The sequence below is a fragment of the Siniperca chuatsi genome, linkage group LG11, assembly GCF_020085105.1.
Source record: "Siniperca chuatsi isolate FFG_IHB_CAS linkage group LG11, ASM2008510v1, whole genome shotgun sequence".
Lineage (NCBI taxonomy): Eukaryota > Metazoa > Chordata > Actinopteri > Centrarchiformes > Sinipercidae > Siniperca > Siniperca chuatsi.
Genome location: NC_058052.1, coordinates 19,108,392 through 19,135,286, shown reverse-complemented (window position 1 = coordinate 19,135,286; position 26,895 = coordinate 19,108,392). Strand labels below are relative to the sequence as shown.

Sequence of the window (26,895 nt, the reverse complement as noted above, 5' to 3'; positions counted from 1 at the left end):
TAGGGCATAATGTGGTTTGCAGTATTGTTGCATATGGTAGTTCAAGGGAAAATAGTAAAGAATATACATTTGTGAATCTTTTCATTTGATGACTTGTTCCATTTTGTAAATTAAGAGTTTGGTTCCACGATTAGTAAGTCACTGAATGACAAAAATAACTCTAAGACTAACAAAGTTGAGATAGTGACAGATAAATTTCACTCTGCATGGTAGAAAAACGAATGAGGGACTACACCGTCTTCACTCTGCATGAAAAAAAATCTAATCTAGATGAGGACACAGCAGCAAGCACCACAGACTTATGGACTTTTATGGAGTTTTTCCCACCAGAATTTTACTGAACAGGACGCCTATACATGCTGGGGAATAGGCGCCATTTTCACATGTGTGTGGAAGAACCAAAAGTGATTTATTTTTTTACACAATCCAATGCAACCAGGATAGAAAATTAGGTACATCTGCCTCCAACAGACCACATCATTAAGCATCATGTGCTTCGTGTCTGAATGTCTTATAGTTTTCTGAGGAGAATTGCGTCCATGGTCTCACCTTGGTCTTCGCATCAATTTTGGACCCTCTGTCGAGCAGCAGCTTGACCATGTTGCTGTTGCCCCTTTTCGACGCCACATGAAGTGGCGTGATGTCATTCTACACAAAAAAGAAGAAACTGGTGTTATGATTCAGCTGTCCAATTAGATGTAACGGTTTTTTTTATTATTTACACAAAAGCTTCATTAGACATATAACATGTAATCTTGTAGTAAATAGATTGTATATTATTTCTAGTTGATAGACTCTAATATAAACTCTACACTCTCCTTATTAAGGGTAAATAGTCTTTAATTATCAAGCAAACAGTTTCTAAAACAGCTCCATTGTTTAATCCCATCTATCTCCACTGCTGCAGCATGACTCTGTGGATCTAACCTGTAATCAGTGTCAAAAAGCAGCACAAACACCAACACTCCTTCACACACTAGCTGATATAATTATGGGCCACTGGTGACTCTGGTTAGCTAATGTCTAATGCAGAAACAAACACATTTTTAACGGCACCCACTCTTGCATTACAATGTAAATATCACAGTAAATAAATAGTAATCCTACACACTCTCTGAGTGTGGCCTTGTAAGTGATGCGCCTATTATGAACGCAGAGAGGCATATCAGCCAATGTAACACTGCTGTATACTTTATTTAAAGGACAGTAGGGAATTAGTTTCTTAATACTAACTTAAAATAAATGATAATGATGCCCCTTGCTAGTTGGTACTGTTTACAGTGTGTAACTCTGAGAATGCACCCACAGCAAGGTGCAGACTAATGTGAGTGAGCTTCAAGTCCATCAAAAATTAAAAATCATTGCACAACTCCTCTCCAGTACACCATATTTCATTCACTAAACGTTTTCAGCTATCTTGCCTTCATCAGCGTGCTGTCTGATGGTTTTTCTTAAATACAGTCCATTGATCAATCATGGAACTTGTAGATCACCACAGATACTAAGTATAGAAGCGTTACCATCATCTCATTTTTGAATACAAAGCAGCAAATTCTGTACTCTCTCAATTCATTTTCAAAAACACATTAAACTGGATAATTATGTGTATGTTAATACTGAAAAGTCCCAACAGATATAAAGGAAAAAAGAGAGAGAGAGAGCTTAACAACTCATTACAGTTCATGTGGGTGTTTATGGTTTCACAGTGTTTTTCTCTCTTGTAGTAGCAGCAGCATGTGCCTTCACCTCTCAACGCCAAGTCTACACACATCCCACATTTTACATTTGTGTCTTCAGCTGATGCTCTTACTCTGAAGGGCTTCCTGCAAACTGTAAAATGAGTTAGTGTTCATAAATGGCTTTTGTTGCAATGAGCCTAAAAATGAAGGAGTGCAATGAATACAACAGCCCTTTTTCACTGAAGACAAATTCCATTTAGCTGCTTCAATTTCAGGGTCCTGGTATTGTGCATGCTGGCTCACTGTCACACTATTATGGCTTACTGGGACACTTGAACAGAACAGAACTATCAGTAATGTTTTTAGTAACACCTGTCCTTTTCCTACTATGACAAGTCAAAATGTCTGCTGTGAAACAAGTGTATACACCTCTAGGGGATTGAGGGACTGTTTAATAATAAATCATGAAAACCTAAACCACTGTTTCACAGCTGTGTAGGATCACTGTTTCAGCATATCTAGCATTATACAACTTCACTCGTTTACCTTTAATGTTGGTAATACGCCTCCCAAACAGCAGAGGGCAGAATAAACTCACCCGAGCCATGAAGTCCACAGCAGCCCCTCGGTTCAGGAGAAGTGTGGCCACGTTAATGTTGCCATAGTGAGCCGCAATGTGGAGGGGTGTGAAACCACTCTGAGGATTGGAGAAAGCCGTACAACACACACATGCAAACAGACAAGCACACACATTACATTATGAACTGAAATACACCACACATGTACAATTCATTATAGACCTTGTGCTTTACAGCAACCTACAGGCATTGACGTACAGTCACACTCCATCAGACAGGGACACACTCTACTATACACTGTTACACTAACACCTGACTTTCCTCACAGTGGCAGAGAAAGTCTTTTTATTGAAGCATCAAACATGGGGCCAATGGTATGCTGACAACTAGAGGGGTTTTAGATTCAGTATACCATATGGGCTTCTATGTGCTTTCATGATACTGAAATATAACTCATTACACTACAACACTGGCAAAGTAAAGTTATACTATATAGGCCAGAGTGTTAATATACAATTCCAGTTTGACAGATAGTAATTGCTGATCATCTATATCATCTCATTTACAACATCCTGATACTTTAGTGTACAAAAAACAATCCTAATGTCCATTTGTTAACATCTTGAATGAAAGTAATTTCCTGATAAAAACCCTGGCTTAGTGAGCAACAGCTGTCAAAGCAACAGAAGGACACTGGATACAATCTGTCCAATGAGTGAATTAATCTCACATTAAGCTATCTAATCATTGGAATCCCAATTTCAAATAACCAATATTCCAGTGGAGAGCAGGTGTCTCAGACATGTGTGTCCACTCTGCTGATATCTGGTGCCTCAAAAATCCCAACCAAAAACACTCCAACTATGAACAATTTTAAAATATATTTTTACACTTAAACTCATATTAGAAAAACATAACCAAAAATGTTAATAAACCACAAAAATCTATATTTTTATAGTCAATCTGTGGAGATACTGCAGGTTAATCTCATGTGCTGTTTATAAAATCTGCAATAACTTTCTTCGATCTTCCATCAGAGTACTATGCAAATCTGTTTACCACGATGCAGGAGCCTCAGATCAACAAAGCCATTTTTGGATGAATCATACCAGATAACTGGCCAGCCTGCCAAAGCCAGAAACAATGCCAACCAAAACAGGCACACACAGAAGGTGGCCACCTGACTTTGGTGTGACGAAGGGGCCCTTGTTACCATAGAAGCAGTGTTGAGGTAGCGTGTTGCTTTGGTCCCATGCAAAATGCTTTAGGTGTAGGGGTTGAGGATTAGAAGCACTAAAATCTAAAATCAATAGAGGGTAGACTAGTAAACTAATTAGACTAAGTGTCTGTTGCTAGAAGGCTGGATTCCTTTACAGCTTAATGGGGATTTGGTTGCCATGCAGGTTATGGACAAACCGTTGCTTTTCAATGAATGATAACCACTTTTCATGCTAACACAGGTTATCACGTTAATCAGTTTCATGGACGGACTGTGTCACGACACATTAGGACAAAATTTAGTCAACAGTCACAAGGAATTTGCCAAAAATAACAGCCGAAGCTTGAGCTTTGGACACCATGAAACCATTAGAATCAAGGAATACCTTGATACCTAAGCCTCCAGCCTCAGGATTTCCTAAATCAGTATTAGTGAAACATGCGCTATTACTCTGACTTTCTCTATGACTAGAGATATCCACTACATGAATGAAGCGATGGAGAGGAAAATGAGATTGAATTCAAATGGAAAAGGGAAAGTGACAAAGGGCTGCAGAAACACTACTGCATCAAGTCAGGGGCACTGAAGTGTTTGTTGTTGTTTTTTTCAGAGTTTTTATGAGCTGTGATGGAGAGACTAGGTAATGTACAGAGTAGAGGTGTACCTCTGTTGTTCTATTCACCATCATCTACAGAGTCAGCCAAGAGAGGAGAGAATTGGCAGTTAGTGAGCAAAAAACAGAAAAGGGCCTCCACTGACATGAAGTGGAGGAGCAGAGAGAAGGGAGAAGGAGCTCAGTACAAAATTATTTATGGTAAAAAAAAGACATAAAGTCAGTGTTGTTATCCAAGATTTAGATTTAAGTTTGAGAAAGATATTCTCAAACTAAAATGCTCTTACATCATGATCATACAGTACATTCTCATCTCTTCCAACCAAAATTTTACAAGTATACAGTTATTATTGTCCTATTCAATATTGTGATAGTATATCTACAAACTTCTGCAAAAACAAACAAAAATGTTCATCTGCTCCTTTCCCCTTTCTGCCAAAAAGAGCATCAAAAGCAAATTCAACCAAGAAAGAAGGAGAGAAAAAAAGCAGCAAGAAACAAAAAAACAAACAATGAAACAATCAAAGAATCAAAGAGATAAAAAAAAAACAAAGCAACCAACTGAACATCCACCACCTGAGACTGGCTGCATCAGCGTCATTACTCACCTTGGACTCAACATCTGCGTTGTGGTCGTTCTGCAGGAGCAGGGCCGCGGCCTTGGTGTCATCCTTGCGGGCGGCGATGTGCAGGGCAGGCAGGCGTACCTTGCCCTTTGTATCGTTCTCCAGCAGCAGGGAGACCACCTGGTCATGGCCCTGCTGGAGGGCCACTGCCAGAGGGGTGAATCCATCCTACATATGAGAAGAGAGAGGAGTCACTGGGGCTGGATTGGCGCTGCAATGCATTACTGGTGACGGAACTGATATGGCATGGTTGGTGTGACTGGATGGATGATATGAGCAGGTTATGGTGAGATGGTGCTCCAATATTAAATTTTGTTGAATTATTATTTTGCTGCAGGCATAGAGGAAAGCAATGCAAGACCCCTGAGTACAATGGAAGTTTTAAAAAAAGTATAATGCATGTGTTATTAATCATCCAACGAATTCTAGCTTTTCATTTTGTTTTAAAAGACATATCCTCTTTAGTCTGAGAACTAGGTAAAACATAATTTGGTTATGCATTAATCAAATGTCACTAAAAAAGCTAAATTGATGGGAAACATAAGGGCAACAGTAGCCAGTCAAACTGCAAACATGTTTTACTGTGATGATAATTTTTCCAGAAGCAAGTCAGAGATTACCTTATGATTGTAATATTTTTTTTATATTTATGTCACCAATCTCTTGTTTCAGTTTCACGTGGATCTTTGGGAGCTCTGAAGAAAAAGAATAATCTGGATACTTAAAACAGAAAACTTTGGAGTTAAACCTTTAGACAGTCTGACCTGCTTGGAGCAATTAGGATAATAATCTTAATTTCATGTGTCAAACAGATATAGAGGTTACTGTACATTTCCAAGCATCCTCACCATATAGGAAAATAATGTATGTTACATAATGAGAGGATGGGGTGGAAAAGGTTCACATCCATCACCTACACACATCACCCTAATGATGCATAATTAAGGGGCCACAGCAGTGTGTTTCTGCATGTTTAAATGTGTGTGTGTGTGTGTATGTGTGTGTGCAAAAGTATTTGTGTAAGTGCATACATGCCTGCATTCATATATCATGTTCACATGAGTTCTGGATCTGTGTGCAGATGTGTGTGTGTGCACATGTGCAAACATATTCTATGTCTATGAAGGGCATCCCATGTTCTACAGTGTAGCCCATAGATGTAAACCAGTGGACTGTAGATTGGCTGGGGTATTCCATTAGCCCCATCAGCTATTTATCTCCGTATGTGCACGTGCTTTAGTGTGTATACGTGTGGTGACTGGTAAGTATGTGTGTGTATGGGTTCCACAGGCTGAGCAATGTAAATCAGAGCAGTAATGACAGCAACAACCGTGGAGGAGAGGCAGCGAGTGGAGTGGACCTCATCTGTGACCCACCCAAGGTCACTCTGCCTCCACCACCATACACTACCAATCAATGAAGCTCTGCCTAGTTGCTCATGAAGAGATGGAGGGAGCGATGGAGGAGGGGAAGAGGAGAAGGGGCAGGCAGAGGAGGATGGGGGAAAGACAAAAAGGTAGACTGAACGAGAATGTGAGACAGAAAGGATGAGAAAAAGACACAGAGAAAGGAAAGGAAAGACAGGACAGAGAGGTGAAGAAACAGACGGAGACACAGGCAGATGCAGAGTGAGTGGGGTCGGGTTGAGGACGGAAACAGAGGAGGAGATGAAGGTGGTTAGTACAACAGATGTAAAGACCACACATGACTGAGGCAGAGAAAATGCATGGAGACATACTGTAACGGTATGACTGCACGGAGGTGGACACAGCACTGGCACTCATACACGTATGAGCACACACACACAGACACACACACACGTACAGTACCTCAGTGGCCATACTCTGGCTGGCGTTGTTCTCCAGAAGGAACCGTACCACCTCCAGGTGATTCTCCTGGGCTGCCATGTACAGAGGAGTGAAGCCATTCTGCACACAACATGGACCAAGATACACATTTACAAACTTTGCTGCCACTTATGCTACATATGGATAGATGTTTCCTTGTAGTCAGTTCTTTTAGATTTGGTTTTCAGTGTCAATGTCAAATGGCCCAATATGCCTTAAATAATGACATGATGATATCAGCGTAATTGATGATCTTGAGAGTGATAGATACCCAGACAAAAAAATCTCATTGACAAAACAAAATATTCAGGTAAAGTCTGTAAGACTTTTGTGTTGAACAAAGAACAAGAACAAAGGGAAAGAAGGTGCTTGAAATCTTTCCTCTCACCTTGATCTGATAGAGTTAAATGTAAAATGCAAGGACAGCAGTTTCCTGGAGAGGCAGAGGCCTAGTTGGCGTGCAGCCAGATTCTGTCAGTGAGGATCTTTCCACTGAGTGATTCCCTCAATGTCAGCGACTTCATGATACAGTATCTTCCAAACAAATGTGTGCATCACAGCAGTGAAATTACATTTAAGTTGTTTCAGGTCCTAAATGTACTGTAGACCAGCAGGACCTTACTGTTATTTTGACATTGTGCCTGTGTCTGTGCGCATGTTGAGTATATCCCACCTGAGATTGTGCGTTGACATTGGCTCCATTAGTGACCAGCTCTTTGACGACATCCGTTTGGCCAGCCAGTGAGGCTATGTGCAGAGCAGTGTTTCCTTTCTGCATTACATGGAACAACCACAAGAATGTGTGTTAAGCTCTGCCCCACCTGTCCCACCGTATTGCTTGTGTGTGTGTGACTGTTTGTCACAGTCTGTATATATCCATGTCAGTATCCATGTGCCCCAGTGAATCCCCTCACGCCAGCCACTCTTCTGTATCGCTGGCGTTCCAGCTCTGGCATCCCCTGCCTGCACTGCCAACAATGTGTCACTTCCGATGCCCTACGTCCTACACATAAATGAGCTCCCGCTGAGCATCGGCCATAAATAAATCTACAGGAGGCTTTTTATGAACCTGTACAGGTCCTTGTGAAGGCAGAGTCGGCCCCCAGCCTGTCTCCTGGCCACGTGATACTGGGCACTGTTATTCGTAACAAGTGCTGTTGCACAATAGTGATCATCTCTCACATGTACTGTATACTGTAGCAAGGAAATCAGCTATGCCTGCTGACACGGTTCAGCTTTTGTTGAGAGCAGTGTTGGTTCAACTTTATTGTAATTGAAGTGAGAGAATGTTGAAGAGATGCAGTCTTTTGCACCACTAAACTTCTGAACACCAACTACAACAACCCATTTATTTATTTGCAAGCGCTCACTGACAAACAATACAATATCCTCTTGTAGCGACTAAAGCAAGATTTAAGTTTTTTAAGGCTATGTTCACAGCACTTGATTAAATGAGTACTGTACCAATTTAGCATTGCACTCCTATAGCATTGTCAAAATCTGCTGTCTACATTACCCACAATGCAGCTCGACTGCCAACAGTTTGGTCAGAGATTTGTGTGTCAGAGAGGTGTGTTATGCTAGTAGCAGCTAATTTAGCCTCAGAGCTATAGCCTCAAGATCAAATGAGGATCAGGCTACAGAGGTCTGGTAAGCTCACTTCTTTCTAACACCACATCCCTCAAGTGACATCACTTGAAGCAATTTATCAGATTTCACGCAGCTGCCTCTTGAGCCACAAATGGCCTTCTACAACATTTCTATCACGTTTGCAGTAGTACTCTGCAAGATCTGTAAATAGACTTTGATGTGCAAAATTGGTGGAGTTCCCCTTTAAGGGTATGGTGTTATTGGTTAAATATTGCAAAAGTCAACAGTGACTTGAAGCATGAGACATAACACAGCAGGAAACAAAGTCCTGCTTGGTGCACCCACCAACCAACTCTGAACACTTCTCACCGCAGCACAATCCTTCTCTTTCTCTTTTCTGACTGTTTCAAACTTAACATCAAAAGCTTCACAAATATAATGCAATCAAGTAAAACACCACAAACTACAGCCTCAGAAATTACAACAAAGTCAAATCAACATCTCTCCGACAGTCTCAACACTGTAAGCTTCATAAGGGTAGCATCTGTTATAGAGCTGCTGAGGGGCTAATGAACTGAGGACAAGGCTTCTTGTTTAATTCTCCCACAACAAGAGCAGCCCAACATTAGAGGCAGGTACACAATTAACTTAGCATTAAACACTCACACAGCCGAAATAAAATACACTCTGTGTTACTAAAACTAGGTATCCTCGATAGCACTGCCTCCCTGATTGTCTCCATTGGCTCCATATAAATAGGAATTTGGAGGCATCAGGGCGCTGGCAATTGATTCCCAAGATCTCAAATTAATCCCTCAGCATCCTCAGGGTTACAATAGTGAGGCTTTAATTGGGGAGATTTTCTCCTTGATCTTGAATATTTCATTGTGCCCTGTGTTTATGTCAGCACTAGGAATGTGGCCTGTGGCAGAGAGGCTGAACGAGACGACTAAATGGGAGTGAAAGCCTTTGGGGTTCTAATCTGGATAATGTTTTCAATGGCTCTCCCTCTCAACTCCTTTTAGCATCAGAGTAAATATGGTTCAAAGAAAGATACCTTCCCCTGATGTATCATACTATATGAAATCATATTGTACAGTACATAAAATAGAACACTACTGCTGCTGATGTGGCCTACCTTGTTCTTTATTTCCAATAAATACATTCTACTGTTATTATACTGAACTCCTTTTGCTTCATTCTGACATACATTTCTTTTTGTCTTAATTCTCTCACTTTTTCCAGCTGCAATGCCCACAAGGATCATTAAATATTGATCCAATAATAAACCCTAACAAAGGCTGCACACTTATAGTAGTTGTACTGTAGCTGCATGCTGGTTAATCCTACAGTGCAGCCATGTGTCTGCTGGATCCAAATATAGTCTTCAGTAACATCAGCTGAGCTGCGATAGGTGACAGAGTAGGCCTTACCTTTGTGGCTGCATCCACAGCAGCTTCAAGCTTCAGCAGCTCAGCAACAACCTCTACATGCCCCTCCTTGGAGGCTAGATGGAGAGCGTTCAGACCATTCTGAGAAAGAAACATATTTAGTGGAGTTGGTGCAGCTCATGCACTAGGATATACTATGAGATAATGTTTAATTGTGCTTAGTGGATGGGCTAAAATCATAAAATATTTAATCTAGAGGATGATCCTGTTAGACATGAGCCCTTGGGCCCTCGATTTTAAATTCAGCTAATGCAGCAGTATGGTCTAAGCATGTTTATGTATGTAGAACAGAATAACTTACTATTCTTCTTTAACCCCCAGGAGGACAGACACTCACAAAAACATTTTAGTTTCTTAATAGCAGTCTCAGAAAATTTACCTGATTGCAAATGTTAATCTCAACCCCAGACTTGAGGTAGTCAAGGACCTTTTCAAGGTTCCCTGCCCGGGCAGCTCGCAGGTAACTGGCATTACTGTCAGACTGAAGAGGAGAAAACAAAGAGAGAGCGAAAAAGAGAAAGAGAGGCAGACGAGAGAGAGAGAGAGAGAGAGAGAGAGAGAGAGAGAGAGAGAGAAAGAGAGGAGGTATGTCAATTCAGACTCTGGCCACACGCTTACCTGCATCAAATTATCAAACTGTTAAAATTAGGCACACAGAAGAAGAAAAGAATATACAAATGCCAAAATGTTCTTATACCAGATAGAACTCTGTCATAATTTCTCAGACATCCAAAAACATCTTAACAGTGGAAAAAACAAAGCCAATATCCACACATAAAGTTGGTCCATTGTCCCAATAAAATCAATATAGTAAAGTCCACTGGTGTCTCAAACCAAGACAACGCTAAAACGAAAATCCATGAGAAAGCCAACAGAACCACAGCATATCATTCCAACAATTCACGTCATTCTCCGTCATCCATCAGATCCCACTGGACTGTTATTCCAGCTTTGTTAAATCCAAATGTCTCTGATTCCCAAAGGTAGGAAGTTCAGTGACCGGGTGGTCCTTACAGCTGCCACAGAGATCTCCTCTCTGGATTCAGATCTCTTCTGAATCCACCAGTAAAGCAGTCGTGAGTCTATGTCGCCATGCTACGAGAAGCAGAGCATTCTCTATTCTACTTGGCTGTCCTTTATTTCACTACAGAAATAGGGCTTTCCACACCAAAATAAAATGATGAGGCAAGCATGTTTTTGCCCCTATAACAAATGTGGTGTGCATGTGTATGTTGTGCCTGCCTGCGTGCGTGCGTGCGTGCGTGCGTGCGTGCGTGCGTGCGTGCGTGCGTGCGAGAGAGAGAGAGAGAGAGAGAGAGAGAGAGAGAGAGAGAGAGAGAGAGAGAGAGAGCTAAAAAGAAAAAAGAGAGGAAGAAGAGAGGGAGGTTGTGTTTCTTTTCTGTGTTCATGTTGGCTCTTAGGACATTGGGTTTGACATAAAATGACACACAGCAAGCTCTGCACATTTTGTCTTCCTTCTTCACACTAGCCTTGCAAAGAGCATTTTGTAAAACTCAGCACTGGAGCCGCTGAGAGCAGGAGGGAGAGAAGCTGTGATATGCTGCTCCATAATAGAGGCTCAAAAACCAAATACCCCTGAATTATCAAAAGCCCAGACCTGCTAAATTTAGCCTTGTGTCCAGAGACACTTAGGATAAACTCAGCAGGGCCAAACGGTACGAGCGGTTATCCAACGTTGTACTCTCTACCCCCCCCCCCGCCGTGCTTTGCCAAAAATAACTCTGACGAACATAGAGGGATCTGACCCAAAGCCAAAATGTAAGTGAACAAGACATCCAGCATCAGATTGTTCCACTGCTGTATAAAACCGTGAGAGGAAAATATTTGTGTCTGTGTGTGCTCATGCACGCATGTGTACACAAACAAAATAATGGCAGATGAAACAGTGTTAACTGGAAACCCAGTCATTTCCTGATTACAAGAAACAATTAAGCTAAAGCTCATATTTCAGCCCACATCTAGAAATGTCTTCTTCCTTTTTCCATAACCCCAACCCCCAGAGACCTGAACACTGAGACACCAAGACACTGAACCCCAAATCAAGACACTGAACCCCAAATTGCTCTCAAGGGCTGTGCGTTCGGTGTGTGAGTGTGTGTGAATGAGTTAGTTCCTTTGAACTGATGAGCAATTGGCACCCGCCATCAGTGTGTGAATGGGGTGAATGTGATATGTAGTGTGAAGCGCTTTGAGTAGTTGGAAAGACTAGAAAGCCGCTATACAAGTACAGCCCATTTACCTGTTTGATAGCACTAAATGATAAATAAATAATAAATTATATTTCTGTTAGAGAAAAGTCATGAAGACAACAGACTGTGTCACTGGCACAGAATATGAACCAGCACAAATATGAGCCATGGGTCAAGAACAGTTTCAAGAAATATACAACCACTACCATTAATAGATGCACATGCAGAAATAACATTATAAAAGTGTAAAAAGTTAAGTATAATATAAGCTTAAAATTATTTATGAGTGAGTTAAGTGAGAGTAGCAGCTGCAAAAGAATCATTAATACTGGCACAGCTGCACTTTATAGGGAAATAGGCCATTGACTGAGAAAACTCAAACACCCAGTGCAGTGGCCTGAATCTCCTGTAACTACAAAATGTTTTAGATGCAAATGAACCATCTCAGCTTCAGAACTCATTTGCTTGTGTACTAGATGGTGTTGTGTTTCTATTATTCAGGATGTCAACCAGGAAAAGACCAACATATTTAATATCCAACAGCGATGAACAGCAAACTAAAAAGTCTAATCAAAAAGGGCTGTAATTCAAAAACACACCAGTATATCCCAATAGCTGATATAACACAATTTATCATCTAAATATGACTTCATTCTATATTATAATTCAACATTCTAGAAAAAACAAAGACCGACTATACTCCTTGAATGAGGTCTTCTGCTTGTTACTCATGGACACCAAGAATCAGCGTCCTTCATGATGACCTGTTAGAAACACTTTGGCTCCCATCCAGTCTAAACCCAGCCAGCAGGCACTCTCCACCAGCTCTCTCTCATCACAGTGTCACACCTCAACACTGTCACTGAAGTAAATACCCTGCACTTTTTTTAGATAATACTGTCTACATATCGTATGATATCAACATGATTCATAGTGACGATTATTTACAAGTGGTGCCCTGCAAGAATGAAAACAAAGCAATGCTAACAAGAAGGGAATATAAACTGAGCAAGACCATGGCGTCATTCCCCCAAAAGAAACTTCATACACTTATTTTAACTTTTACAACTTCTTATTTTTCTTCGTCTCTTTCTTGCCGTTCTTCTCCATCATCTTTTTCTGGTGTTTTACTAATACTATTTGCAGGGCAGTTTTTTTTAAGTTGCAAAATCTGTCAATAAAGAGGAGACAATAATTTATACAATTTAGACAATTTTTTATAGCTTTTTTAAAAAACTTCACATAGTTTTTAAATGTGCACTAAGAATACTTTTACTTGACTTTCTGACTGAAAGCTAGTTTATGCCCGACTCCAACTCCAAGATGATCTAATATTTCACTCAGAATATCACCATCAGTCCTAGCTACATCATCAATTATTCAAGTCAAAGTCTCTCCACATAATACAATTTCTGTGCAGAATGTGTGCACGTCTGCATGCTGGTAAACATCCCAACAGTTGTTCTGTTTCTTACATAACCGACATGTGTCCTTAAGTGTGTGCCATGCTGTGTAGTGCGTTCCTGTGTGACCCACAACTCTCAGGCTTTGTTGAGTGTCACCAAATGCTTCACCGCTCTAAAACCTCTGACATGGAAATACACGGATCACACCGCTGTGGACAGGCTGCATGCCTGACAACTACTGAGTGACTTACACCATCAGATATTATGGAAGTCAAACATATGTAATACTGTAGTCTTGTACTCTTCTTTTAATCGTTCAACGCAGATATTTAATTGAAGACCATTGGTTGGCTTGTGTTGGCAGATAGGTGGTATATGTGGTACTACATAACACAACAATGAAATATTAACACACTTACAGAAATCCCTACAAGCATACATGCTCTCACTCAAACAGATACACTCTAAAAATATGGAGGTCTAAGAGCATTTTTAAAGTTTACATGTTTTTTCAAAGGTTACCGTTTTGCAATAATGTTTTAAATATCACGCAGTGCTCTTTGCTTCTCCTTCTGCATCTGCCCAAGTTTGCCAACAGATTAAGTAGTCTTCCTCCATAAATTACTATTCATTGCTCTCATCATTTTATCCTTTAATTCCTGAAGTGAAAACCAGTGACCAACATGTCCAACCCTCCATCCACATCCCATCTATGTCCAACATGAGGGATCTTGAAGTCTTTGTGAATGAAGCATTACACAGGACGGGGCAAGAGATTAGTAAGAGAAATATCATTAAGCCTCCAGAGATCAGAGGTTCAAAGAAAATGGGGCCATTAAAGACTAGGTTAAGCCTGAAGGAAAGCATTAGTCTAATGTTAGATTGAAGGGAGAGGATGAGAGAGAGACAGAGAGAGAGAGAAATCTGACACACAAGTGATAACCGAAAAAGCTGAGAATTATATAATTCCCAATTACAGTCTTATAAAGTCAAAAATGCAGCTAATTTCCGGGTAAGTCGCTGTAAAAATGACAATTAACCATCTCAGTTGTAATTAAAAATGCCCTCTGGTCACTGCCTGGTGTCTGCAGATGCTCTTTAAAAGGGAGAGGAAAAACTGAAGCACTACATAGCGGTGGGGCCTTAGTATTGCCAGTTGAAGGGCCGAAATATGTAGGTGTGATCAGATTACTGCATCTCTATTTGTTTTTGTTAAGAGTCAGACTTTTCAATCAAAATCTTTGAAGATGAACAACCCATTAATAGAGAAAGACTTGGAGAAAGACAAGTTGTATCACAACTCAAAACTACATTCAAATTTTAAGCAGGTTTTGAGTATATAGTGGGTTCACAATTAAAAAGTGACACAATTAAGCATACTAACAAAAGACAGTATAGGAAAAAAAAAACACTTGATTTTTGAGTGTGCTGTTGAACGCTATACTGTCCCACAATGACTTGGACAAATGGCATGGAAGAGCTACTTGCAGCTGCAAAACATTAGAATAAATTGTAAACAGTGATGACACAGCTGCAGAAGGATTTTGGACAAAAAAAATAAAAAATTAAGCATTCATTAATTTGCTTTCTCTTTTTTTTTTAAGTTTAATTGGCAGTAGCATTCCAAAATTGCAGTTTGATGTCCAACGGTGCACACATTCACACGTATCATTTGCTTCTAGGATAAATTGATAAAGTATATTGATTTGTTGTACTAACTGCAAAATACAATATAACACATAGCGTATACAAGTAGTATGTACTATGGAACTGGGACCCAGTATCTGTCATGATCTCAAATAGAGGCTGGGCAGTGAGTATTGAGATTCATGACGTTTTGGAGCTGCAGAGCATTTGTTTTCATTTCTGCTGAATCTGTACTTGGCACTTCTTATCCTCATGACATCAATGCAGTGATAGTCTAGATGGATAGAGGATATTTAGATGTATAAAGACTGATATCCCCCGGGCTGCCGGACTGCGATGATGTCAGTTTGGCACTCTGCACTGAGCATGTAACCAAACAGAAACTCATGCAGCATTTTGCACTGCATCCATGGATGCAGGATACACCAATACATACATGTCTGCACACACTTTTGGACAGTGTTCACTTGAAAAGCATGAAGACAAAAATATGTACACACAAACGTAAACACGAAGGGCATGTTGGTGTCATTGGTGTAGGCTCTGGGGGAACTGAGTGAGCTTAGAAGAGGAGAACCAGACCAGCAGTGGCTGTATTGTTTTACTTGATCCCCTTCTCTCCTGACAGCACAAAACACACAGAGCTCCACAGCTCTACCAGCATAAAGCCAGGGACATCCAGTGGTAGGCCACAACACCAACCGGGCCAACGAACCTCACCCCACCAACCACCACATCCATTTATCTCATCTCTAAACTGTCAGATTTCCCAAATCCCCTGCCCTGCTTAGTCCCTCATAGTATCTTGATTTCTCTCTTTCTCTCAAGGCTAAATATAGCAAAGCTATTGATGAATTAATGCCCCTGTTTCACTGTCAATATGCCCATACTAGAAAATCATTATTAAGGCTTGAAGAGTTATGGATGCAAAGCATGTTATTGCCAACACAATGAATGGTAATCTATAACAGGAATCTTTCATTTTAGAGCCTCCTCAGATGTCAGATGTACAAGATGTTCTATGTACAGTGCATCAACATCTGCTTCACAGCTCTCATGACTGTAAATATTGTATGCTGTTATCTTAAGCATCTACATCACTCTAAAACATCCTTCTGTTGTAGTAGTGTTGCTGATGGAAAGCACCAGACTTTTCCGGAGCACTGCAAAGAGGAGATAAGTAGTTGAATGTATCATGCCTATCATGAATGAATGAATGAGCATGTGAGTAAATCACTTCCTGGATCTATGAAGTGTTTCACATAAATGTTTCTCACAGCATTTTCCATTGAAAGAGAGCTTTACTGAGGAAAAAAAAGCTCACACAGTATCTTTACAGTATCTACTGTAATTCTATAATAGCTTTTTTCAAATGTTCTTCATTTCAACATTTTCTGTCCCATTTTCTTTTTTGGGCACTTGGGGGCAGTAAAAACGAGCTGTAAACACAACATTGACATATTATCACTTTTTAAGTTGATATGGCGAACTGCAAGCAGTTGCTTATTTACACATCCAGCAGTTACGATGCAACATTATCATTCAATTGGAGTTATGTTTCTGTACATCTAATGAATGTAAGTCCAATAGTCATTCTCCTTTTAGCTGTATTTTTCATCTCTACCAACTCCAGAGGGAAATATCTGGCTCTTTAGTAGCTAAATACTTCACTATGTTCATGAGCTAGTCACTAACTGTGTCTGTCTGCTGTTTGGTGCTGATCAGGTAGTGTACAGTTGGTTTTTAGAACTTTTTCGCTAAAAACAGCTGCCTGCTGCGGCCTGAAACAACAATATGAGAGTGGTGAGAGTGAACCAAAACAGAAAAGTTGCGGATTGGACAGCTAAACAGTGAGCTGAAAGTCACTATAAAGCCCCAGAAAAGCAGAGGGGAACTGCATATTCAGGTGATAATTATCTGTAGATTCATCACTATGAGACCCCTTTCACATCATATTGTTTTCACATTGTCATTTCATACATTGTTATTATTAAAATATCGATTATAGCTGCTTTAAGATACTGGTGAGTGAATTCCTTAAAGCACTAAAAACAAGCCCTACATACCACACCACATGCTTTTCTTCCATCTTAAAGAAAAACTTTGACATTTTGGGAAATACATTTATTTTCTGTCTTGCCACTAGTTAAATGAGAAGATTGATATCACTCTCATGTCAATATGCTAAATATGAAGCTGGATCCAGCTAACTTCCATCGAGACTGGAAACAGGAGGTAACAGCTAGCCTGGCTCTGTCCAAAAGTAAAAAAAAAAGCTCACTAAGTAACACGTTGCGGTATATCTTGTTTGTTAAATCTATGTCTGAGAAAGCAAATAAACTTATTTCCCAAAATGTCAAACTATTCCTTTACAAGAAAATGCATCCAAAGTTCAATAATTTACACACCTCTATATAGACAACATGAACATGCGGGTGTATGGGCAATTAACTGTCTAGACACCAAACTCCCTGATGTGTGCGGAAAAACTCCTGCATGTTATTACTCTGCAGACAAACATACACTTTACATCTGAGTGCAACAGATCAGCTTTCCATGTTCATACACACCCAAACACCCATTCAGTCCTAATGAATGATAAAGGACTAGGTCATTCTAATGGTTTGGTGCACCACTGAATTTACATTGTCAACCGCTGAGACAGTAAATAACCTCTCTTACATTTCTCTCTTACACAAATCTAAGTTTTCAGAAATAAACAATAGCATTAAAAATGTGAGAATAAATCCAAATGTTAGCACTACTCACTTGTGTTAGGAAGACAGCACCCTCTTCCACAGCCATGTTCACCTTCTTTCCCTCTTTCTCTCTCTCCTCTGTGTGAAGAGGTGTGAAACCTGAGCTCAGAGTGGCCAGCCAGCCAAGCAGCCAAACAGCCAACCAGTCATCTATTCAGTCAGTCAGTCAGTTAGCTCTGTCCTTATCTTAACCTCATGGGCACCCATCCCACTCAGAGGAAAGAGCAAGGTGCCATTGGCTCAGGTAACAGAGTAAAAAAAAATAAAGCACATCAACAAATGCTAGCACTGGAGGTTGTAGACACAACAGTTCCGCTGTGTGGTCGATGCCCTGCACACAAGAGAGAGGGATGGTGGAAGGAAGTGAGTAAGGGGGGAAAAGAAGAGGACGCCGGGTGCAGAGGAAAGGAGACGAGAGGGGTCTATCTCCTGTGGTTATTAAACACAGTGCTGAGCATCTTGCAGTCTTTCACGCTGCAGAAAGGACACACGCCAAATCCCCTCTGCTGCCTCTCTCTCTCCCTGTTCCCTCTCTATCTCTCTCTTTTTTAAAAATGTGTCAATAAGGGTAAATCCCTGCTGCCTCGCAGAAGCTGGCCCCTGCCCCAAAAAGCATCTTCGAACGCGGAGGGTGCAGGAAGAGCACCCTGACTTACCATAATAGCTGAGGCTTCTCCCTCCCTCTCTGCCTCATTCCTTTTCTTCCTCACCTTCATTTATTCTGAAGGGGGTGGGGGGTGGGGGGCATCAGTGTGATCTTCATATCCAAGGTTGGGGAAGAGGCAGGCAGTTAGAGGGGGCAAACTGAAAATAGCAGCTGAAACAAATACTTTAGCTAAAATGACTCAACTGGGATATGTCAACCCCCCCTCTTGTTATCCCACCCACTCTCCCTCTTTCCCTCCCACTCATTCTCTCTGTTTCACTCTCCCTGCCTCCCTCAGCCTCTACTAGCATGCGGCTCTTTATTGTCATCCTGCTTATCAGCTATTTTCCCCCTAACAAAGACCAGCATGAGTGTGTATGTCCAGACTGGGTTTTGCTCTACCTGGTTGCATGAAATCAACCAGGGGGATCTCAATGTATGGGAGCAAGTAGTAGTGACTATGTGTGTCTACTGGGGGGGTTACGAGTCCAACAACGGCACAGAACAACAACAATAACACCAGACGCTATTTTGGGGCGGGTGGATCGGTCCCCCCCCAAACATTCAATGGGGACATAATAGGGGATTAGGGGCTTTTCCTTTGGTATTAGGGACACCCTCTGTCCTCCCACCTCTCACCCCTCAGCAGACACGCCCCACTGCAGTCAGCTGAGTGGGAGCTGGGGATGAGAAGCTCACCCCCACTGATTTCTCCTCACAAATCCTTTCTAGCTGAGCCCCAGCACAGGAAGATATCTGCTCTCCTGGAAAATATACATAAAGAGCCTGGATCTGATCACTATCTGTGTGAGCGAAAGGGAAAAGACAGTTAAGGTTAAGCGTAACATGCATAGCATATACATGTTATATGTTTGATCTTGGGTTATTACACCTGTAAGTGATCTGATTATCTTATCTTGGAGGACCACCCACAACTGTATAGTGTTCTTAAACCTTTTTACCTTTAGGGAAGCAAAACTATTTTTCCATGATAAATCAACCCCTATCACAGAATGTTGATATCAGACCAATGGTTACCACACTGGGTGTCAGGACTCCCAGAGGAGTCACAAGATAAATCTGAGGGGTCATGTGATGATTAATTGGGTAGCAAAGAATCAAAAAACATATTCTGCTACACAAAGTTCTATTTATTTTTGAGACCTTTCCATAATCATATGTTATTTATTGTGAAATACTGATCGTTTTACCCTATAGGTGTCAAAAAATATACAAATTAAACTATCTATGAATGACTCATAAATTAAAGGAATAGTTCAACATTCAGGGAAATACGTTTAGTCGCTTTCTTGCTGAGACATAAGAAGATTGATACCATACAAGACATCTGTACAAAAACCAAAGTCGAAAAATGTTTTTATTCTTGACCAGGTGCAGTCACTTCCTGGAGTGTTGTTAACACCGTGGGTTTGCCAGGCAACTGATGGAATATCCAGCAATGACTGCACCTGGCCAACCTCCCGTAAAACTGGATTTAATACTTCAGTTTTTGTGTTAAAAAAACAAGATATAATGTGTTAATTACATTAGTGAGATTTAGTGGTGCTGGTGAGTGGACTTTGTTACCTTTGGACAGGCTAACTGTTTCCCCCTGTTTCCAGTCTTTATGATAAGCTAAGCTAACCAGCTGCTGGCTGTAGCTTGGTATTTACCAGAAAGACATGAGAGTGAAATATGGTTAAGGTGGATGGATGGATGGATGGATGGTTAGGCAACTAAAACACTTGGTTAATGTTAGGAAAAGATCATGGTCATATTTGAAAAAAAAAAGTGATCGTGTATGTGACAGAATGCAAACTTTGGTCTCTGGCATGAAGGTCAGACCCACGAAATGCCCATCCACCACCATGACCTCAACACTTCTACTGCTGTGCAGAATCGTTCAATAAAAGCATAATTCCTAGGGATATTCAAGTCAGTGGAAAAGCTGCTCTCAACAGATGTGTAAACAAATGCTGTGGTCATTAACTTCCAGCATATGGAAACTCCCTGGGACACACCGCTATGTGGTCACTCTTTCCTTCTGCCTGTGGTATTTGGATAATAAATGATAAACACAGCCAATCCTTATCACACCCATAAGTGTTATTTATGGCAGGAATGCTGCTGTTCTGCCAGAAACACACAACACACAAACGTACACATTCACACAGACAGAATAGACAGTCACATAGCATTATGGGTATTTCAGACGAAAGATAAAGAGAGCAAGAGTGAGAGAAATTGAAAAGGAGAGAGAGAGACAGAGAGTGGTGTACGTGAGAGCGGACAGAGGGAGTGACAGATGCTCTGGACCAGAAGAGGTGTGTTGAACATGTGATTGGTGGATCACAGGCCCCTTCACGCTAACACTGCAGTGAGCAGCCTTCATTGGAAACGGCAGGGTTACCATGGCTACTGGAGGAGGTTACAACAGAAGAGGAAGGGAGTCAAGCCTACTTATGGAAAATTATCTCTTTTGACACAGTTGCGCTTGCACACACACAGCACCTCTGTCATGTTAGTGCCTGTCAACAATCATACACACACACACACACACACACTATGGCTTGATACATCATCTATACAAATCACATTGCAATTAGATGCTGAATGGATATTTTTCTTGTGGTGGCATTTGTGTGTTATTTTGCATTGTATTCATGTATTTATTTATTTGCACAACAGACTTGCTAGTTGTTATCTGTTGGGAAACTCAATAAATAAAGTTTGGAAAAGGAGTTAGCAATAGGCTATATTGACAGTAATCATTACTGGTGCTTTAAGAGACACTTACAAAATAATTTGTAATGTGAAAATGATGGCCACATAAGCTTAGAAAATCATTTGGCTGTAACATAGCCTTAAATACCTGGAAAAGACAACATTTAAGATATATCTTGTTATTTAAATAACTAAACCAAGACCATGTTAGCTCTTATATCACAAATATATTGATTTATTGTCCACCAGGAGCTTGAGCACCAAGAGTACCAATCAAAACCACTGTCATATTTTTTGGAATTAGTGTTTTTCTCTAGAACTGTATTATGCTTGTGACATCCAACCATAAAAAAACAGATATGCTTATAAATTAAAAGGGAATAGAAATGGCTCTGGGCTAATCCAGTTGTCTCCCTGCTCTTTCCTGGTTTCACAAACATACTAGGCGAGCTCAGCCATCTCAGAGGAGCTATAAAATATCACACCGTCCTCATTCTGGGGAGTATCCTCAATATTTGTAGAGAACATACAATACACAGACGGATATTTACTGTTCCTGCTGCACGGAGCTCGCTCAAGGGCACAGCTCCCCTCTGTCACCTGGGACATGAAACTGCCGGGGAGGGAGGGGAGAAGGAGGGGAAGTGAGGGAGGGAGCTGAGAGGAAGGGTAGAAAGGATAGAAAGAGGAGAAGAGACGGAGGGAACTTGAAAAGGAAAATAGGTGAACCATTCAACTAGAGCAGCGAGTGAATAAGCAAACCTCGGACACATCATGCACCAACACTGCCCAGTTTGGCTAACGTACTATATATATTCGTCAGATTAATTATCAAGTTATTACTTTATTAGAAAAGCCCTGCAACGTAGACCTAAGTAAAATATCTACAGAATCATTTTAAATCCTACAATCCTATTGGGCTTGTTTTGAAGCTGTTTGAGGCATGCTGAGGTGACAAAATTAAAGTATTTACAACCTTATTACCATATGTTGTCTCGCAGTTCTACTACTGCTGCACACATGAAGTCTCCTGTCTCTCTACTGTCTTGGACCAGGGACAATAATGCTGACACTGACGTGGGGAGAACTTGAATGTCGCATTGGATTTCATCCGACTGACTTGTCAGCTATGCAGGTGAAATCTACACATTAGTGCACCATGCTGGATCAATAGCTGTCCCGCCAAAAAGTCACCCTAAAACAGGCTCCAGAAGAGCAAACAATGAAATGAGACAATGAAATACACACAGAGGAGGGGGAGAGGTAAAAGGAAAGGGGAGGGGGTGGTAAGGTTGAGAGGAGAAAAAGTCAGAGTGGGGAGAGACAGTAAAAGAGAGGCAGAAAATAGTGAGAGTAAAGCAATAGGAAGGTTATACATATGAGAGACATATGAGTGTGAGACAGAAACAGAACAAGAGAGGAACAAAAACTGATGGCGACAGAGGCTGACTTAGAAAACAGAAGGACAGGGCTCATGGCCAGTGACAAAAGACCAAAGAAAACTAAACAACATACCAGAGTTTAGTTAAATCTGGCACAAAGTCAGATACATCAAACTCCTCCTCCTCTCCCCTCTGCTCTTCCTCCTCTAGCCTCAGTTTGACCTGCAGCAGACTCTGTTCAACGGTCAAACACTGGACTCTGGTGGACAGTCTCCTGCACAACAACTGCATAAAACAGAGCCGATCTCTCTGTGACATTTTCTAAGTGTCCACAACTGGTGTTTTCTTTCAAAGTAGGAAGCTTCTTTTGACAAAAGACAAATTATATGATATACAAATATGATTTGTCTATCACTTGTAGAGGAGTGTAGGTGGGCCTTTTTTTGGACAAAGGAGACCTGTACTTGGTAGTATATATTTATAAAGCACTTCTAGGATAACAAATTTAAAACAGAGCTTGTTAAAAGGCTTTTAAATGTTTTGCTCCACTGAAATAGAACAAACAGCAACAGGACTTGTAGTTGAATCACCTTAATTCTTTGTTTTGCAGTAATTGAGTCCACAATTAACTACTGTATACCTGTACATGCAATGGTAAGATCTGAGTGTCGATCAACATTTTACCACATTTTTGTGCTCAAACTTTATTTAATGTTTGAGCACACTGCACTTTGGTGCTGAGCAGGTAGTGTACAGTGGGTTTTTAGAGCTTTTTCTCTAAAAAACAGCTGTCTGCTGTGGCAGAAAAACATGCTGTAAGAGTTGTGAGAGTGAATTAAAAGAGTTAAGTTGTGAGCTGAAAGATGCTAAAACGCTCAGTAGAGCGAGTATAGCTGCTTTATAACTTAGTGAATTCATTTGTGAATTGAATTACCATCGTTGCAACAATGCAGTCAGTACAAGACGCAGACACATCTGAAATATGAGTTCCCAAGCACAAAATCTAGGAGTTATTAACAGTTTAAATGTGTATTTTACCAAACAGACCTCCAGGTTACAACTAGCCTTTGTTTAATTACAATAATCCACAGTTCACATAGCTGAGAAGTGAAGCCATCTCAAGGTAATGACTACAGAGAAGTCCATAAACCATCTTAAAACACCTTTTGTGTCAAAAAGGCAGTTCTCTGCAGAGACATTTTCTTAAGAGTGAGTTTCCACTCTTTGTGATGCAGTAATGGGACATAAAAACGCAAATGACTAACCAGTAGATAGACTGAAATAACGATTCCCAATAATAAGAGCCAATCTTGTGCGAGCAGCAGGTAGCATACGTGAGCCACGGGAGCTGAAATTGAGATGAGTTGTACTGTAAATGTGTGTATGTAGCTATATGGAAAAGAAAGAGGTACATGTGACACATACATTTCTGAATCCTTAATGAGTGTGTGGGAAAAACATGACAAAGAAAGATCAGTCCATTGAAAAGACACCAGAAATAAGACAAAGGTTTACAGTACAAATACTGATATCACCAAGTTTCCTAATCACGAACCTCAGTAACTACTGTAGTCCCCTACTTTCCCCTCTTCACTCTTTAATGGAGCTTAAAAACTCAAAATAGCCCACCAAAATGAAAATCAGTTAGCTTTTTATACAGTACATATAAAATCAAAGAAGAAGAAAAAGTGTTGTGTAAGCAGGTCAGAGGATTCTTCATTTAGGGGAAAGTCTTATTGACTCGACATTACAGCCACATGCTTCTCTAGTTGCACAGCATACACGAATTGATGCTGTAATGTAGATACAATAGCAAATGACAGATACGGACACACTAACTCACTTTACAGAGATACATGCACAGGTACGCAAAAGGAACATGGATAAATTCTTTCTTGTCAATTTTTTTCGCTCTTCTGTTTCTCGAGGTGTCATATTTAACTTGAGCAGTCTGAAATGATATGACATGATTAATCCAATCATTAGATTGACTTTTTCCTCTGCGTCGGTTTGTAAGGGGGCTGCGCCAGTTTAAGCTGTAGGGTATCTGTTACCAGGACGTTAGATCTGCCACTGATCCAGAGAAGGAAGAACAAGGCGATGCAGCTTGCTCCAAGAAGGTACTCTATTTCTTCCACTTCCTCCCCATAACTCTGTGCTGTTCTAATGATGTAGGAGACAAGAGAAATGGCTCTCTGTGCCTCTTTCAAAACAGTATGCAAAGGTGAATGATTAAACCACTTCATCAACTGCAGACATCCATTACTGATGATCGTCACTCCATTCCTCCCATCAGCTTATTCAAATTAATTTCTGGTGGAAAAGAACTGGTAGCGATGAAGGGACAGATGTGAAAAAGCTTTGATAATCCTTTTCTTTCCTCTCCATGCTCCCTCTTTTAGGTCATCTTGTCCTCCCATCTTCCTCCACCTCTCAATTTCCCTGTCTCTTCTCCCTCCCATCCATTGTACCACTGCCTCCATCCATCTCTACTGTATGCATTCTTCTTGGTCATTTTGTCTTATTTCTCCTGTGTTCTTACCTTTCCCATACACAGCCATCACCATTCAATATCTCTTAATTATGTGTATTCTCCTATCACGGCCTCTTCTGAGCATATATGGCGGACTTGATCTTTCCATGTAAGGGTGTGTGTAACAGACAGGGAAAGACTGTGCTATGCTATATAAATTTCTAAACTACCTGATAACTTAGTATCCATGTCAGACAGACATCAACAAGTTATTTAGCTTATTCTAGCCTTCTACATGTCTTATTTGTTCCACTGACTTAGCATCATAGCTGGGCTACAGTAAGTAAAAGTAGTTTGGAAATGAGTGAGAGACTGAATGTCTCTGTGTTGGCTTCTATATTCAAGAGTGCATGGATAAATTGAAGTCAAAATGACTTTCACAGTTATATAATCAAGTTTGAAGGTGCCTCTTGAGATGTTTTGCCAGTCTGTCTGTCTGTCCATTTAATGCCCTGTTTGTCAGGCCTACCTCAATGTCTCTTTCTCCCTGTCTTTACCAGCCATAAAGTCTGAGTAGTCTTCAAGAACCAGCAGACTAACTAACAAACCCAGATCATTTAAGTCAGTAAATTTAAATAAGTAAATTACATTTGTGTGTGTGTGTGGATCTACCACAGATACACTGCACTGTATCTACAGCAGGTGTGTGAGTGTTTCGACTGTGTACAATGTGTGTGTGTGTAGTGGTGATAATTATCTTTCTGCTGAGACACCTACAGCAGACAGAGAGACTGTGACTTTATGGAGAGGAAAAAGCCAAGTCTTAAAGCTTCTTGTCCACATTATCACTTCTTACAAAACCACTATGGTAGAAAAATACATTTAGGTCAGTGCTCTCAGTGAAACACCTACTGTAACTGGGGTGTGACCATGCATTCATTTTTATGGAACATTTTTGCAAAACTTTGACAATTTGACCAGTGACAAGGAGGTAAAAAATTATTATGTAGTCTTATTTGCATTCAACTTGAATTTCTTTAGTTTTCTAAAACTTTAAAATGGAAATAAGGGAAAACATAGAATACTAACAATCAGTATTTTTTAAAAATCAAATAAATCGACATGCAAAATGGGATAGTGTTTGATGCAGGACACACTTGCTCATAATGCCTTTAAACTGAGAAAACCAGACAAAGCAGTTTTAGAAATTCCCCCTGATAAATTATCGAAGTCTTGCAGTTTGAAAGATGGCATATAAACACATGCCTCTCTGCCAGTCAGAAACTATGTTGTAATCTTCCAACTACATATTTTCCCACAGCAAAGAGCCAAAGAACAAAACCAGGCATTCATTGTCAAATATAGTCTGTCAGTGAAACAAAACAAAATCTGCTGTAAATGTCATTTCTGTAGCTTCCACCATAACATTTTGATAGCCCATGTAGCTATCTATAAAACAGAAAGAAGTCTGTTATTTTGGCCTGTCGAGCAGGGCTGTATGAAGTGCTGTAACTGGTTTCGCCTGATCTTTGGCAGGCAGAGAGCACCAGACGAGAGCAGACCATAAGCCATCTGTCCCCTCTGAACCCCCCTTAGTCTACACACAGCATGCATGCACACACACACACACGCAGACAGACACAAACGTGCACACAAGGACCTAAACTAAACATACACACGCACACGGATGGCTCAGTAAACATGTTAAAATTAGGGTACAATATTCTAATCCACCCTTTGACACAAGGCCAAGCAGACCAAATGCTCCATCCAGACATGGAGGATGTCTGAAAGAGGAGGAGAGGAAGATCAAAGAGGGGAAAGAAGTACTGTGAGGAAGTATGAGAGTGAAAGGGGATTTACATTTGATTTATCCAATGTCCAACATGCTCACCAATACAACTGCTGCTCTTTCATTTATACTTCTTAAATCTGTGTACCCTCCTCCACAAATGCAGATGTTATTACACATAACTACTATCCTATACTGGAGTAATGGTCTTTCAGATCCTGATGATTCTGCTTGGCAAACAGAAGGTTATTAG

At 40.6% G+C, this 26,895-nt stretch overlaps 1 protein-coding gene across 45 annotated transcripts in view; it reads right to left on the bottom strand.

Annotated features, from left to right (window-relative positions):
• LOC122884239 (ankyrin-3-like) overlaps positions 1-26,895 on the bottom strand; it is a 132,527-nt gene that overhangs the window by 55,473 nt on the left and 50,159 nt on the right. For 32 of the 45 annotated variants that reach the window (XM_044213846.1, XM_044213863.1, XM_044213876.1 and 29 more), the window contains exons 2-9: positions 9,983-10,084; positions 9,586-9,684; positions 7,236-7,334; positions 6,545-6,643; positions 4,698-4,883; positions 4,141-4,164; positions 2,278-2,376; positions 550-648 (exon numbers count right to left, since the gene is read on the bottom strand). In XM_044213846.1, the coding sequence (XP_044069781.1) occupies positions 550-648; positions 2,278-2,376; positions 4,141-4,164; positions 4,698-4,883; positions 6,545-6,643; positions 7,236-7,334; positions 9,586-9,684; positions 9,983-10,084 (807 nt within the window). Of the gene's footprint in view, positions 1-549; positions 649-2,277; positions 2,377-4,140; positions 4,165-4,697; positions 4,884-6,544; positions 6,644-7,235; positions 7,335-9,585; positions 9,685-9,982; positions 10,085-10,300; positions 10,449-17,635; positions 18,172-18,281; positions 18,357-26,895 lie in introns of those variants that run through there. The other 13 variants (XM_044213886.1, XM_044213840.1, XM_044213869.1 and 10 more) reach the window with 5 other exon arrangements.